Raw genomic sequence first — 12,948 nt, 5'->3', positions numbered from 1 at the left:
GACTCAGCCCCTGTAATAGGGTTAGAGGCAGAGAATCCCAGTGGAGAGAGGGGAACCGGCCAGGCAGAGACAGCAAGGGCGGTTCGTTGCTCCAGCCTTTCCGTTCACCTTCACACCCCTGGGCCAGACTACACTTAATCATAGGACCTACTGAAGAGATGAGTCTTCAGTAAAGACTTAAAGGTTGAGACTGAGTCTGCGTCTCTCACATGGGTCGGCAGACCATTCCATAAAAATGGAGCTCTATAGGAGAATGCCCTGCCTCCAGCTGTTTGCTTAGAAATTCTAGGGACAATTAGGAGGCCCGCGTCTTGTGACCATAGCGTACGTGTAGGTATGTACGGCAGGACCAAATCGGAAAGATAGGTAGGAGCAAGCCCATGTAATGCTTTGTAGGTTAGCAGTAAAACCTTGAAATCAGCCCTTGCCTTAACAGGAAGCCAGTGTAGGGAGGCTAGCACTGGAGTAATATGATCAAATTTTTTGGTTCTAGTCAGGATTCTAGCAGCTGTATTTAGCACTAACTGAAGTTTATTTAGTGCTTTATCCGGGTAGCCGGAAAGTAGAGCATTGCAGTAGTCCAACCTAGAAGTAACAAAGGCATGGATTAATTTTTCTGTGTCATTTTTGGACAGAAAGTTTCAGATTTTTGCAATGTTACATAGAAGGAAAAAAGCTGAACTTGAAGCAGTCTTGATATGTTCTTCAAAAGAGAGATCAGGGTCCAGAGTAACGCCGAGGTCCTTCACAGTTTTATTTGAGACGACTGTATAACCATCCAGATTAATTGTCAGATTCAACAGAAGATCTCTTTGTTTCTTGGGACCTAGAACAAGCATCTCTGTTTTGGAGGCTTTGAAACTGAGAAAGATCCTGTATTGAAAATGGTTAAGCAGTATGTAATGTCAGTTTGGCCAAAAGATGCACCAGACGAAGTCTTTAAACCTTATTTCAAAAGGAAGTTTGAACTTTCCATTGAATTCTTTGGTGTTTTGGGATGGTGATTCCACAAAACCTGCAAAGCAGACTATTGGCAGAACTACATGAGTGATTGGGGTGTAGTTAAGATGAAATCCTTAGCTAGAAGTCTTCTCTGGTGGCCTACTTTTGATGAAAATATTGAAACTGAATGAAGTCTCTGTGACATATGCAAGCAGAAGTGTAGCATGCCTGCAAAATGACCAGTACATGGAAATGGGCATCAGGTCAATGGGCGGGAATTCACTTAGACTTTGCAGAAGCCCACAAGCAATTATTTTTGGTTGTTATGGATACTTATGCTAGATGGACAGAAATTGTACACATGCAGAGTACTACTTCAGCTAAAACTGTTGAGGTGCTCAGAAATCTGTTCGCTTCCAATGGTCTGCCCCAGGAAGTAGTCACAGATAATGGCCCACACTTCACTTCCTGTGAAATTAAAATATACTTAAAATTGAACAGTATCAAGCATACCACGCCACCTGCATATCATCCAGCTTCAAATGGTTTAGCTGAAAGGCTAGTGCAAAATCTTAAGAAGTCGCTAGCTAAGAACAGAGCAATAGGTGGTATGACGTTACAGTATTGTTTTGCTAACTCCCTATATGGCTACCGCAACACACCACATACTAGTACACGCAAAACGCCAGCAGAGCTGTTCTTAAAGAGACAGGTTCGTACACGATTGTCCCTGGTTAAACCACAGTTCTCGCCGAGTGAACCGACTAAGGGGTCACAAGTCAACAGTGACAAACCACAGAATGTCAGATCCTTCTCTGTTGTTCAAGAGGTCTTGGTAAAGAATTACAGGGGAGGAGAAAAATGGTTGAATGGTGTGATAAATAAGATTCTGTGTCCTGCCACATACATGGTTAATGTTGAGGGTGACTGTGTGAAAAGACGTGAATCAGATGTTGAACATCAAGCCAAGGAGACAAGGTGATGCTCTTGCACAGGGAGATGGTTCTCTTTATGTAGGAGGATCTATGAACTATGATGTTAATGACATTGATATGGACTTTGAGATGGACAATGTGATCAATGTGCCTCAGAGCACAGCTGCTGAAGCAGTTGAGATGCCTCTACCACAGCCTCAGAATGTTGTTCTGAGACCCCGTCCTGTCCGTAACAAACGCCCACCACAAAGGCTGAACTTGTAAAAGGACTACTGGGAATCTTCTTCCTTTTTTTTTTTTTTACAAACAAATGTGTATCAACTTGTTTTGAAGAATCCTGTTACCTGTACAAGGAAATGTTAATTATGCAGTAAATGGGTTATGTACTCAGGAGCTATTTGTTTGTTTAGAATGGACATTGTTGAAGTTAAAATAAGAGAGTAAGGTTCTCAACTAGTTGAAGTTTCCGGGGAGGATCTGTAGTGTTTGAGAGATATGTGCATAATAACATGCTGCTTCTGGTTAAAATGGTATGCATGTGTTCAGGGTGTGATATTGGAAGTATGTATCTGATTCGATGCGCATAGCTTAATTGGCAGGCCCTCATTGGTTGTTGGCCAGGTTATTCAAGTGTTCTACCTTTAAGCGGGTGCAGATGGACTCAGCTTGGAACTGGCTATGTTGTATCCGCTGTCATGTTGGAAATAAACCGTTTCCATTATGTTAATGCTTTATACTCTCTAGTTTCTCTTTGCAATATCTAAAAAATAACCTCTTTCCTTTAACCAGGGATGCAACAATTTATAGGTTCGAATCTCACTGATGCCGTGTCACAATAAAAGATTAATACCTAAGGAAATGAATTTCTATGTGTCCTATCTGTGCTTGGAGATAAAGGGTTAAAGCAAAATAAGATAGCAGTGTTATTAAAAGTCTTATTAAACGATTCAGTGAACATTTTAATGAAATGATTGAAAAACATCCTAAAAACCTATAAATTCCTTTCAAAGACCGTTAATAAAACCTCCTAGGAAAGCATTCAAGGAACCAGAGTAAAACATTCTCAGGACCTCCCTGCAACCAAAAAAATGCACGTTCCCAGAACAGGCAACATTTTTACTTCTGTTCTCAGAACGTTTAAAAAAAAGGTTTAGTTTTACCGGTCAGGAAACGTATGGCATTGTTCCCATAACCAATGTGAAATCAAAAACATACAATCCCACAACTTCAAAGGAACCAAATGTGCTAGCTGGGTTCTTTCCTGAGTTTGTTATAGACAGAAGTCATGTGTACTGCAGGCCTATGCTGTTGATGGTGGTGTGATGGCAAAACACTGCAGAAGGAAATCTAAAGCTGTCATTCAGAAAAGCAACCCCATGTTTACAGCAAGGTCAAATAATAATGTCATTGTTATTACCATGTTGATGCTGTGTACTGCAGGACCGGATCAATCAGCTGGAGCTGGATCTGGATGAGGAAAAGCAAAGTGGAGACCTGCTGATTGTCAGGATAGACCGAGGCAGAGAACAGGTGAGTCCCTTACCACTATCCCTGACTGACCACTCTAACTGACCTCCAGTCAGTGGGGCATTCCAACATTCATTAACCATGGTTCACCAAGGTCATTCACCAATTTCTCTCTGACTCTCCTGTGACCGGGAGTCGCACTCCTAAACTCCATTAACTTCATTATCATCTGCAAAAGACAGAAAGCATTTCAAGTACAGTCATTCCAGAGCAGCTTGGCATAATGTGACTTCTAAGCTTACACCCTGTATCAGTTCTTTGTGCTTGTCTGCCATCTCCTCCCGCCATTGACAGCTCAAATACCCACACACACAGACCTACACACCGAGCCATTCTTCATTGAGTGTGTGGGCCCCCCCATATGGAACAGCTGCCCAAAAATCCCACTATCCCAGTTAATTTGTGTTCTAGAGAGAGCAGAGGGGCTATTGCCATGTAAAAGGATCTTGCATAATCGTTCAGTTTGGCAGGCTGCCTGCTCGGTGTAAAAGCTCCAATCCAATTTTCATGCATCAGTCACAAAAGACCCCTTTTAATGCACCACCTCAGCCAAAATATGCACACTGCCAAATGTATCGAGTTTATGGCTATGGAGTTCACTTAGCTGTGACTGCGTCTCAGGGACAAATCCATTTCTTGTGGCTGATCATAGTTCTCACATCTCTAGGGAGTCAGACCTAAACACTGCAGCTTTCCTTCCCCTCTGATAAACCTGCTGATGTAGCCATTATAAACTCAGATTGAGATAAGAGTACATGCTTCCAGAAGAAAGGGTTGTTGTCAGAAAGGGTTGCTAACTCAAATCAGGAGACTGTTGGTCCGGTGCTTTGCCATGAGGAAGTGACATTATTCCAGATACAATTCATGTACAGGACAAGCTTTTTCCTCTAGGATGTGTTTTGTATTATTCAACATGTGCTAAGGGCATTTACCTCCAAGGATCTGCCCTGATGCTGTTGCTGTGTTGTTGCTGTCACTGTGCTCTCATTGATTTACATGCTGCCAGTGCAATCATGATGCATTCTTCATGTCTAACAAAGATAGGACTAGTTATTTTACGGTCAGGTTCATTGTCCCGCAATGGTAAGATTAAAGGGCTAAGTCTGCACAGTCCTCCAACCTTGAAATGGATGGAAATGTAAAGACCTGAACAAAAGTATGAGAGGCCTAAAAGGAGTGAACAAGTACTTACATTTCCTTAAAGGCAAGAAACTCCTGGCACAGAGAAAAGAGTAGCACTAGACAAAGTGGCATTACCTCAACACTGGGCCAAGGTGAGTTGCCAAGGCAACAGTGGAGTGGTGTACAGTCATAGTGAAGTGGATGGGGTTAGGATTGGAGGATATGGTGGTCGGGGGGAGAGGGGGATGGAGAGAGTGGGGTCTGCATGGCCATGATGGCTGGAAGTGAAGGGGGGCGGGGGCGGCAGGAAGAACACCTGCGTCTCTCCTAGCACCAGGTGCTCTTCTCCTGTCTAAATGAGAGTAATCTCTCCTCTCTCCTCCCGCCGTCTCTCACAAAGCAGATTAGTTTCTGCTGTATGTTCCAGTCTGCTGAATCAGCTCCCTCAAGCACTGCACCGGCACACCAGTTATGTGGCCCATCGTTCATCAGAGCAGCCCACTGTCACACACTAATTGGCATAAAATATCACCCATACTAAGCTCCCCTTGCAAAAAAATGTGTCGATTAGTTGTCTTTTTTCCATACCCTTCTGTATTCCCTTCTCTTGAACTAGTCTCTCTCTCTCTATCTCTCTCTCATCATAACTGATTTACCACTCTGAGTCTATCTGAATGTACATTACTGAGAGCTGACGTGAGATCAATTCAGGGGAATGCAACCAAATAAGAATATCCAAACCACCAATTAGCTACAGGAAGGCTCCTTCCACCTTGAGTAAGACACTGCAACAACTGCACACCTACAGATACAGGAAGGGTTCTTCATACCGACACACAAGCAGCCTCTCATAATAATTGTGTTCTCAGAGTGTGTAACCATTGCGATGACAGTCCTCTCCGCTCTGGTTGACAGGTAGAGCAGATGAGGAATGAACTCCTGCAGGAGAGGGCTGGCAGACAGGACCTGGAGTGTGACAAGATGACTCTGGAGAGACAGGTACACACTGCCCTGGTCTGCCCACTCCTTCCTCCCTTCCTATCTGGGGGGAAACAACAGCAGTCTATCTGTGAAAAGTCCTTTAGGCTCATACCAAAACATGCGCTCATCTAATCCATCTCTGTCTTTTATCTTTCCTTCTCTGTCTCCATCTCTATACTCCTGCTCTGAAAATGGTCTTGTTGACCAAAACATTAGGTAAATAAAGTAGAATTAAGACTGTGTATCAAAGTTGTTTCTCACACTGTTTCTAACAGAACAAGGACCTGAAGAGCAGAATTGCCCATCTGGAGGGATCCCAGAAGTCTAACAAGGAGGGCCTGGTGAGCCAGCTGGAGAGCCGGATCCTGGAGCTGGAGGAGAGGCTGGAGGGAGAGGAGCGGTACGGTTAGGGTTGGGTTGGGTTCCTAGCGAGAGATGGGGTTGGGGTAGGGATGGGTTCCTAGGGAGAGGTGGGGTTGGGGTAGGGGTTGGAGGGAGAAGAGAGGTCCTGCAATAGAGACCAGTGCTGCCTACATACTCATTACAGAAGCTGTCTGGCTCTCAGAGTAATTAGGTCACATTGCACTTAACCTTGGTTCATTGGGTTGGTTAGTTTAGTTTTACATTCTTAGGTCATACTGCATACTATGTGTAGATGTATGCGTATGTGGCATATGGCCAGTTACCTTGTGGTTTCCAGAGCGTTCTATGTACTGCTACAGTATGTGACATGTAGCAGATCGGTAGTCTTACCCATGATGCTGTGTTTTCTAGGGACCGTGCCAACCTGCAGCTGGTGAACCGGAGGCTGGACAGGAAGGTGAAGGAGATGATGATGCAAGTTGATGAAGAGCACCACTCACTGCAGGATCAGAAGGACCAGGTCAGGATGCAACATGCACATATATATATATATATATATATATACACACACACAGTCGTGTTTAACTAACACACACACACTCACACCCACACCACCACACACACACACACACACACACAGCTGTTTTAACCCTCAGTGTTCCTCTTGCAGCTGAACCTGCGTCTGAAGGCCCTGAAGAGGCAGATGGACGAGGCGGAGGAGGAGATTGACCGGCTGGAACACGGTAAGAAGAAGCTGCAGAGAGACCTGGATGAACAGCAGGAGGCCAACGACCAGCTCCAGAGGCAGCTCAAATCCCTGCGCAGCGAGATGAGGTAAAAATGCTAAATACACATGGCTAACAGAAGACGCTAAGAACATGCTCATTCTGCTCTGGTATTTGTTCACCTAGTTAATTGTAATGCAGCTCTAGCCAGCTGAAGCTAACAGCATGCACCAAGAGATTCCACAGTGTAAAACACATGCTTATGAAGTTTCACAGGGGCACACACATTATGTGAACCCACTGTAAAACATCTGGACATATTCCCTACCACTGCTCTTGGGTATTACTCACACCTTCCTGAACAAAGTAGTCTAACACGAACATATTAAAATGCAATGTGTGTAGGCTTTAGCTCACTTTCTCTCAAACTGTAACTGTAACTCTTTCATACTGTGTAAACTACCTCACCCAGCCCTCCACCCAGAATAACACTAGTTTCCCTCCCTGAAGGCGTAAGACCAACTCTGCTCCTCTGGACGATGATGATGATGAGGATGACATCAGCACGGACGGAGAGACCTACTTCCACTCTTCATCTAGCTATAAACGCTCCTCTAGCCAAGACAACATCATATCAACATTCTCTTTGTGAACCAACACAATGAAGACAATGTTACTAAAACTACAGAAGGACCAAGTGGACTGACTCCTATTCAGAGAGACCACTTTCAGGTCACGATGTGCTTTTGGAAAATTGGTCAAATAGCATAGTGATGTGTGTTTGCTCTTCCTTTCACAGTTCATAGATTGACAGGGAATGGTTAGATAGTTATTGATTAATTACAATGTCTTGTAAATGATTGATTATAATTTAGCAATAGTTGAATTATCAGCACAATTTCTAAGTTCTTAGTTGATCATTGCACGTGTCTTCTTACATCTTATGAATGATCCAGCAATGAGATGTAAAGGGAATCAAATTATTCACCTTGTAATGCACTGTAAAGGACAGCATTCTGTAACCTCTTATGCCTTTTTGAAATGTATTAATCCCTCACTAGATGTTATATCCTTAATCAAATATGTTAAGCCGCTTATCAAGTCTGATAGCAACAAATGTAATTTGAAACATTTTTGTATTGTGCATTAGAATATCAATTCAATTTTGTAATGAAGTCAGGCAGAGTGTAAGGTCTTAAATTGATTTGAGTGAAATATTTGCTATTTATTTACTGTTGAATATATGAACAAATGGCTGAATGAAGGGCAATATGTTTTTAGGGAAATTTGTATGAGGGATTCTTCTTTATACAGATGCTTTTTGGTATATATATTTTTTACCTGAATAAGGAATAGTAATCCATCCATGATGTTAGCGTGGTCTACAGAAAACATCTCTGTTTTATCACTTCTGTTTTCAGGTTTATGACTCCTGACTTATTGCAGTATTCAACCCTGCCTTAATTAAAATAAGATACAGTAGAACTTTTATAAAGACTGGTTAGATCACCGTTCTGAAATCAAGGTTCTACTGTGTATTTTTAGTTGGGCTTTTCTACTAACTACCGGGACTGCTCTGTTACTCCTGAGATTATTGTTGTCAATAGTCCATTTTTTGCATTATAGTAACAAACACATTCCTTACTTTTGCTTAAAAGTGATTCATCTCTGTATTTCATAGAAATATGACTTTTACCAGAAACATGTTACAATGTGAGAAGAAGCTATTTATGTTTATGGTATATCCTCCAAGAACAAAACAGTGTTAATATTGGACATACGAGTCAATCTACTGTAAAATGAACAATCATTTTTGTTGTTGAATACCTGTGTTTGTATTTGCTATGTGGCTCAGTGGCAGCATATTAATATGCTATATGACCATACAGTCAGTACCTGTTATAAGCATCTGTTGTGCCTATATATTATCTGTTATGCAAGTTTATATGACGAGGGAATTTCTACAGATGAGCTGTATTGACAATCGATCTGTTTAGCTACACTGTGATGATTTGCACTGTCTGAGGGATTATTTCTGAAGGCGTCCAAGGCTGTTGCCGTATGAAATGAAGAAGAGGCCTTTGGCTGTGTGCCTCCTCCAGTCGTTTTGGAGTGGGGGGGGGTTGAGAAGAAATACTGCCGCTACCTCTCTGTATGTACACATCTGTACTTTGCTGAGACTAAAAACCCTGCTACAATGAAATAAAGTTATCCTTAGTTAATCTCACATGCTTATTGTCTCTGTAAATTATACAGATGATCACATCTGTCTCTTCTAATCTATTTAGGTACACAAAATAAGCAACTTTGGAGAGTGTTTAGTTGTATGAGGAAGATGAAAGGAGTGACCTCAGGGGTGCGTGAATGCTTTATGATCCTCTCAGTGTGACCTCATTCATCCTACTTATTTTATTGTCTGGCCAAAGCAGCTGTGTCAATATCAGCCCCTCCATATTTAATATGTTGCTCAGTGGGCCAGTATTTTCCTGCTGAAGCCTATTGATTCTGTGTCCAGCACCTGACACCAAAGTACAGCAGGGCAGGTCCTCCGAGGTCTCAGGGGTAAAGGACATGATTGATCCCTTGTGTTAAAGAGATATGCACCCTCCCACCATATGTGGGAGGGTGCAAATCAGGCTGCATTAGGAGATATGACTTCATTATTTTTAAATGTATTTTACAGTTGACTACAGAGGAAGAAAGGGAGTAGAGACAAGGCTTTCTTATCCTCTCAGCAAGGCTGGCAGGTCATTGTTCCCAGGTCGTGACCTGCATTTGTCGCCATTCTGTGGAGAACAAACAAATCAACCTTTTAAATGCGTGGGGATCGTCTCTGGCCCCTCTGTCAGCCCAAGCAGTATACACACACACTGGGAGTGCACTGCTCGGGGTGGAGCTTTTGTGAGGGCTTTAAAGAATGACCATTCTTGAAAGTCTTGTCCCGTGCTTGGTTGAACTCATGCAGTAATTGGTGAAAGAGGGAAGTGGGGAGCGGGAAACTGTCATGAGGTAGTAACTTCACAATTGCAAAATATTAAGCTCTCGTGGTTGGTGGCTGTGGTGATTTTCTGTAAAGTTAAAAGTATTGGACCATGATCTCAGACACTATTTTTTTTTAGCTCATGTCTCAATTGTATAACTTTTAGAATGTTTTAGTTGAGATTGAAGAATATCTTGTTCTTTCAGATAATATTGAACAATGAAAAGAAGTGGTCCGACCAACTATTTATAACTTTCTCAAAACTGTACATGGTACTCTGCTGACCTCTAGCTGAAATAATGCTAAAGGCACACGCTAGAAGGTACAACATCCGGAATATTGGCTTTGTTTTGTCTGCTGTAAATTGTGTAAATTGATATTCTTCTCTAAACTGGTAAAATGCATGCTTGCCTGTTGGTGAGATGGGAAGGAAGCATGACATGGTAAAGATGAAGAGGTGCCATTATTATCCACCCATTAGTTTAGAAGGGGCAAGAAGTACATGAGTGTGGAGGGAGGGAGGTCCAGATTTCAGAGAATGTTGCATTTTTCAAACGCCTGAAACAGCTTTTTCCTGCAGTCTTTTCATTTTAATAATGCACATTGATTCTTTAAGAACTTTTATGCCTTAGGAGTTTAGTACAACTACCACTGGGATGTAGTACCATAACCCAATAATTAAAGCAATTTTAGTGTCTTCTAAAGTCTAGAAACCTTGTCAGCAGGCATGCCAGGTAAAATAGTTAGACAAGCTACTGTAACGTGATTGATAGCCTGATGGCTTGGTAGCGAGTTATGAAGTTGGGAGATTGGGAACCTATCTAGCTGGCTAGCTAAAGCCAACTTCATAAAATTGCTAGGTGGCTAGTATTACAGAGAAACTTATTTATTGATTTATTCATCAAGAAATAATCAATAGGCTACATAGCTTGATCAAACTCATTTACAGACATACAGTACCAGTCAAAAGTTTGAACACACCTACTCATTCCAGAGTTTTTCTTTAGTTTTACTATTTCTACATTGTAGAATAATAGTGAAGACATCAAAACTATGAAATAACACATATGGAATCATGTAGTAACCAAAAAAAGTGTTAAATGACAGCCTTGATGACAGCTTTGCATACTCTTGGTATTCTCTCAACCAGAACGGACGCAACAATGTTATTGATACTGTATTACTGGAAACTCAAATATTGCAATATCAAGTACACTAAATCTGATAACCTCATGCAATATCCAAGATGAGAATACATGAGAATATCCAAGATGACGTAGCAGTCAGACATCTTTTTGTCCTCGTCCTGCCGTGTCCCGTGTATATATCTTTTTAGATATTTTTCTTCGCATATCTTTTTAATATTTTTCCTAAACCTCAGCTTCAATATACTCTCCTGCAACCCGCCTCACCCAATGTGGTATGGATCTGCTATTTTCTAAAGTATTTTTCTTTCCTTTGAACCGGAATCCCCCAAAAGAAGCTAGCCAGCTAACTAGCTAGTAGTGAGCTAACCACTGCTAGCGGTCATCAGCTAACCTCTAGCTCCGAAATCTCTCCCCAGTTTGCACAATGCGATTCAAACCAGAGCATACTGGACTTATTTTCTCTCCATATCCCTGGATTCTTACCACAAGCTCTGAACCTTTTCACCTGGATCATCGCATCTAGCTAGCTGGAATCCGAGTGGCTACTCCTGGCTAACGTCTCTGTCCCGAAGCAAGCACCAATTAGCCTGGAGCTAGCCTATGCTAGTCCCATCTACTGGCTAGCTGAAGAGGTCCATCAGCCACTCCTTGGGCTACAATACCTATTTTGCCAATTGGCCTGGACCCCTTTTACTACACGAAGCCCTGCTAATCCATCACAACTGGACTACCGACGTAATCTGCCCGAGGGTTCTTTTTTCCAACAGGCCCCTCTGTTGCGACGTCCCCTGAATGCCCATCTGCTAGCCTGCTAGCCACGGCCCGCTAGCTGTCTAGAGCATATCGGACTGTTAGCTGAATAGGTCCATCGGCCATTTTCTTGGGCCACTATACCTATTTTGCCAATTGGACTGGGGCACCTTTACTACACGGAACCCTACTAATCGATCACGGCTGGTCTGCCGACAGAACCGCACGAGGAGGCTACAACAGACTACTTCCGTCGCGTAGTCCCTCTAAGGCCCTTCTGCTAGCTTCCTATCCCCGGCCCGCTAGCTGTCTGTCTCCAGCCAGTTTAGCTACTCACTGGACCCCTATGATCACTCGGCTACGCATGCCTCTCCCTAATGTCAATATGCCTTGTCCATTGCTGTTCTGTTTTGTGATTATTGTCTTATTTCACTGCAAAGCCTCTAGCCCTGCTCAATATGCCTTAGCTAACCCTTCAGTTCCACCTCCCACACATGCGGTGACATCACCTGGTTTAAATTATGTTTCTAGAGACAATATCTCTCTCATCGTCACTCTATGCCTAGGTTTACCGCCACTGTGTTCACATCCTACCATACCTTTGTCTGTACATTATGCCTTGAATCTATTCTATCGCGCCCAGAAACCTGCTCCTTTTACTCTCTGTTCTGAACGTAATAGACGACCAGTTCTTATAGCCTTTAGCCTTACCCTTATCCTACTCCTCCTCTGTTCCTCTGGTGATGTAGAGGTTAATCCAGGCCCAGCAGTGCCTAGCTCCACTCCCATTCCCCAGGCGCTCTCATTTGTTGACTTCTGTAACCGTAAAATCCTTGGTTTCATGCATGTTAACATTAGAAGCCTACTCCCCAAGTTTGTTTTATTCACTGCTTTAGCACACTCTGCCAACCCGGATGTCCTAGCCGTGTCTGAATCCTGGCTTAGGAAGACCACCAAAAACCCTGAAATGTCCATTCCTAACTATAACATTTTCCATCAAGATAGAACTGCCAAAGGGGGCAGAGTGGCAATCTACTGCAGAGATAGCCTACAGAGTTCTGTCATACTATCCAGGTCTGTGCCCAAACAATTCGAGCTTCTACTTCTAAAAATCCACCTTTCCAGAAACAAGTCTCTCACTGTTGCCGCTTGCTTTAGACCACCCTCTGTCCCCAGCTGTGCCCTGGACACCATGTGTGAATTGATTGCCCCCCATCTATCTTCAGAGCTCGTGCTGCTAGGTGACCTAAACTCAGACATGCTTAACACCCCAGCCATCCTACAATCTAAGACAGATGCCCTCAATCTCACACAAATTATCAATGAACCTACCAGGTCCAACCCCAAATCCATAAATATGGGCACCCTCATTGATATCATCCTAACCAACTTGCCCACCAAATACACCTCTGCGGTCAACCAAGATCTCAGCGATCACTGCCTCATTGTCTACATCCGTAAAGGGTCTGCGGTCA

The 12,948-nt window shown here is 42.9% G+C and overlaps 1 protein-coding gene across 4 annotated transcripts in view; it reads left to right on the top strand.

The window, feature by feature from the left end:
- LOC106587322 (cingulin-like protein 1) overlaps nucleotides 1-8,822 on the top strand; it is a 37,526-nt gene extending 28,704 nt beyond the window's left edge. For 3 of the 4 annotated variants that reach the window (XM_045707974.1, XM_045707973.1, XM_045707971.1), the window contains exons 14-19: nucleotides 3,318-3,407; nucleotides 5,442-5,525; nucleotides 5,783-5,907; nucleotides 6,282-6,390; nucleotides 6,541-6,704; nucleotides 7,106-8,822. In XM_045707974.1, coding sequence (XP_045563930.1) covers nucleotides 3,318-3,407; nucleotides 5,442-5,525; nucleotides 5,783-5,907; nucleotides 6,282-6,390; nucleotides 6,541-6,704; nucleotides 7,106-7,247 — 714 coding nt within the window. In that variant the 3' untranslated portion in view covers nucleotides 7,248-8,822. The remainder of the gene's footprint in view (nucleotides 1-3,317; nucleotides 3,408-5,441; nucleotides 5,526-5,782; nucleotides 5,908-6,281; nucleotides 6,391-6,540; nucleotides 6,705-7,105) is intronic. The other variant, XM_045707975.1, reaches the window with a different exon arrangement.
- The last annotated feature ends 4,126 nt before the right edge of the window (nucleotides 8,823-12,948 follow it).

This window comes from Salmo salar, chromosome ssa26, assembly GCF_905237065.1.
Source record: "Salmo salar chromosome ssa26, Ssal_v3.1, whole genome shotgun sequence".
Lineage (NCBI taxonomy): Eukaryota > Metazoa > Chordata > Actinopteri > Salmoniformes > Salmonidae > Salmo > Salmo salar.
This window is presented reverse-complemented; position numbering and strand designations above follow the sequence as displayed.